Source organism: Diaphorina citri, unplaced genomic scaffold (assembly GCF_000475195.1).
Source record: "Diaphorina citri unplaced genomic scaffold, Diaci psyllid genome assembly version 1.1 scaffold2490, whole genome shotgun sequence".
NCBI classification, from domain to species: Eukaryota; Metazoa; Arthropoda; class Insecta; order Hemiptera; family Psyllidae; genus Diaphorina; species Diaphorina citri.
Genome location: NW_007379911.1, coordinates 6,768 through 10,098, shown reverse-complemented (window position 1 = coordinate 10,098; position 3,331 = coordinate 6,768). Strand labels below are relative to the sequence as shown.

The window sequence follows — 3,331 nt, the reverse complement described above, 5'->3', positions numbered from 1 at the left end:
CTTCCGAGATCAGTGGAATCATTATTACTTGATTCACCGTAGATTTTACCCGGTACATGTCGTAAACTCCTGCATCCTCAAGGATCACAGAGGCTTTCTTCAATAATATCCTACGACATGTATGCCATATATTCAATAATGGGATTTCCATTGACTTCTAAACTGGACAATTAGTGTTGACACATAGTGTTGATCTTTTCCTTCATCAGACTCACGTCCATCCTCTATTGTGAATCTGTAGTCTTGAACCGATTTCCAAAATTTACACAATGCACACGATTTTCTCTTTCGTGATGTGATGTAGTCGAGAGAGATTTGGTCAATTCATACAATAAATGGATTTGTTTCTATTGCACTTTGAACGAAAGTGAGTTTTGAAAATGAGTCTTGCTGATTGATTGAGCAGATAATCATCAGTGTAATATCTAGGGCTTATTTTTGAAAACAGTACTATATTTTAAGATGTGTCGAAATGGGAAGAATTTGTTACGCTAGAGGAACCCTTTTTTTTTATAAAGCAAGGGTCAGAGCCCTGTTTATTTACAAGAATAAGAAATAAACAATACATAATATATGGTAAATAAGGGAACTATATATAAAACTTCCTTACTTATCCTATCCAATTCTGATGTTTACTATATTTGACCTGCTACAATGTGAATTACACTGTTTTACACATACCAAGTTTTTTAAACAAAGCCAAAGCAAGGACATATCAATTGCTGATGTGATTATTATCTTCTGAGGAATGTTATACTTGTGCAGTATTTACCCCTTGTTTACACTTTCTATTGTAATCTACCTACGTAGTTAGATACCTAACCCCGATGATACCTATATGAAAATTTCTACCGATTTTGTTCTTGAAGACGAGATATTCTTTCGTCTTCTATTTTTGTTTTCATTATCCTGTGTATGAATCCAACTATAGATTCCCACTTTTCCTTTCCTTCCAGCATCTGAGCAATGAGATTTTCTTTTGTGATGTTGACCGTGATTTGTTGTGCAAGTTGTACTCTCTCCCCACTCCATCTTGGGCACTGGAACATGGTGTGTTCTGCTGTGTCTATATCTCCACAGTAACGACAGTTTGGCTCCGATGACAGTTTAAACCGTTGTTTATAATGCTCGAAGCAGCCGTGACCTGACAATATTTGAGTTGTATAGTAGTCGATCTCGCCAAATTTTCTGTTTGTCCATGGACCTATTTCTTTTATCAAGGTTCTGGTCCATGCTCCTTTATCAGTGGTGTTCCACCTTTCCTGCCATTTTTCTATCGTCCTTTCTCTTTCCGCCAGTTTTTCCTGCTTGTTCTTGAGAAATGTGTTGGCTCTTTCTTCTAGTTTCAGATCTAATGGTATTACCCCACTGATAACTGCCGCTGCGTCAGTTGATATTGTTCTGTAACCTGAGCATACTCGAAGAGTACCAGGTCTTTGGGCTCTCAGGATTTGAGTTCTTCTTTTTTTGATTTTGAGACACTCGTGCCAGACAGGGGCGGCGTACAGGATCACGCTCTCTGCTGCTGTTTGCAATACCCTCCTTTTTGATTCTCCTGGACCTCCCACATTTGGCATTATCCGGGATAAGGCCTTGGTAGTTTTTCCAGCTTTTTCTATTACATATTCCAGGTGGGGTCCGAACTTCAGGCTTTTATCCAGTACAACTCCTAGGTATTTCACTTGATTTTTCTCAATTAGCCTAGTCCCACTTATCTCGATGTTGAGTGGACGACATTTTTTCTTTCCGCTCAGGACTATAAGTTCTGATTTTTCCGGTGCTATTGTTAGCTTCTTCTCTCTCATCCATGACGTTACCAACCTGGTAGTTTCGTTTGCCTTTAGTTCTATTTCGCCCTCATTTTTGCCCGTTATTACTACCGAAAGGTCATCTGCATAGGCAATGAGAGTTACTCCTTCCGGGACCGTGATGTTTAGGATACTGTTGTACAGGATGTTCCATAAGGTCGGGGCAACCACTGATCCCTGACACACGCCCCCTGTCATCCACTTGTTAAATTCCTCTCCCACTATTTTTCTGTCGCTCAGATATGATTCAATGGATCTGACAAGCTGTTTGTCTAAGCCCATGTTCTTCATTTCTTCGCTTATTTCCCTCCAGTTGGCTGTGTTGAACGCATTTTTTATGTCGCATGTGATTAGTATGCACAGTTTCCTTTTCCAGTTTGTTTTAGCCATTTCATCCTTGGCAATCCTGGTGACATGTTTGACTGCATCTACTGTTGAAAGGCCCGCTCTAAACCCATACTGTCTCGAGGAAGTTTTGTAGTTCCGTATTACTAGTCACTCTAGGTCTATACCTCGTTATGAGGCTGAAGTCTTACTTAGTCAGAAGTTAAGGACTCCACACAAACCCTACTTAATGCCTCTTGCCGGGTCTGGTGAGTTATGTATACCAAAAGCTCAATTGTCAGTAGCTTGTGTAGTGCTCTGGTTTAAGACTGAGTCCTTTCCTTAACCCTTATACCTTTAGGAAGGCTAGGGCTCTTCGAGTTCGAGACTACTCTCTTTAGTTTACTCTACTTAAGTTCACGTCTCCTGAATTGGTCTCATCGGTCGACTATATACCGGTTTCCTGGTTTACTCTTGTTCTCATCGTTCCCCGTCTTTTCTTCAAGTAACCACCTCGCTCGCTGTAATCCATTTGATTCTTCTTCATACGTAAGTTTCGCTCTTCTATAAAATGTGCTTTGTTTTCTTCTTCACGTCGCTTCTCGGCTTCCTTTCTGAAATGGTCTTCATGTGTCTCGTTTCTTGATAATTTGTTATCTCCATAGGTCCGGTCTTTCTTCCCTACCTTTTTCTATACATTCCTAAATCTGTTCTACATACCCCAGATCGTATGTTTAAACACTGTTCTTTTAGCCGCCGGCCGTTGAAGGATATAGGGAACCACTCTGGTCTCTTTCCTAGTATTTGCTTCGATAATAGGACGGTCGGTCATTGTCTCACCTTTGGCTCTAGCTCTAGCTTTTAAAACTACTTTAGTGTTATCTTCTCCATCGACTCCGGCGTGACGCTTAGTTTGGGTTAATTTCCGAGGACCAGGCCTGACATATGGACGTTGGTAATAGTTCCTCTACTAAGACCTTAGCCTAGAAATTCTATTTATTGGAAACCGTTCTTCCTGTCAAGGGTGCATAGACCTTTCTTCGCTCTCACCAAGACTATCTTTTTGGGTTTTTTTTTAAAATTTGCTGTAAAGTTGGATATCTGGCTATACGGATAACTTGAGGAGATCCCCCTTCTGAATACTTTGGATGAATTACTTTTCTAATTTCTTTCTTAATGTTCTCTTTTTGAACAACAGA

At 40.2% G+C, this 3,331-nt stretch overlaps 1 protein-coding gene across 1 annotated transcript in view; it reads right to left on the bottom strand.

Moving 5' to 3' along the window:
• The window catches only part of LOC113471478, a gene marked incomplete at its 5' end in the record, with an annotated part of 20,130 nt that extends 17,863 nt beyond the window's left edge, over positions 1-2,267 (bottom strand). The window contains one exon of the mRNA XM_026830659.1: positions 927-2,267. Coding sequence (XP_026686460.1) covers positions 927-2,267 — 1,341 coding nt within the window. The remainder of the gene's footprint in view (positions 1-926) is intronic.
• Positions 2,268-3,331: the final 1,064 nt, after the last annotated feature.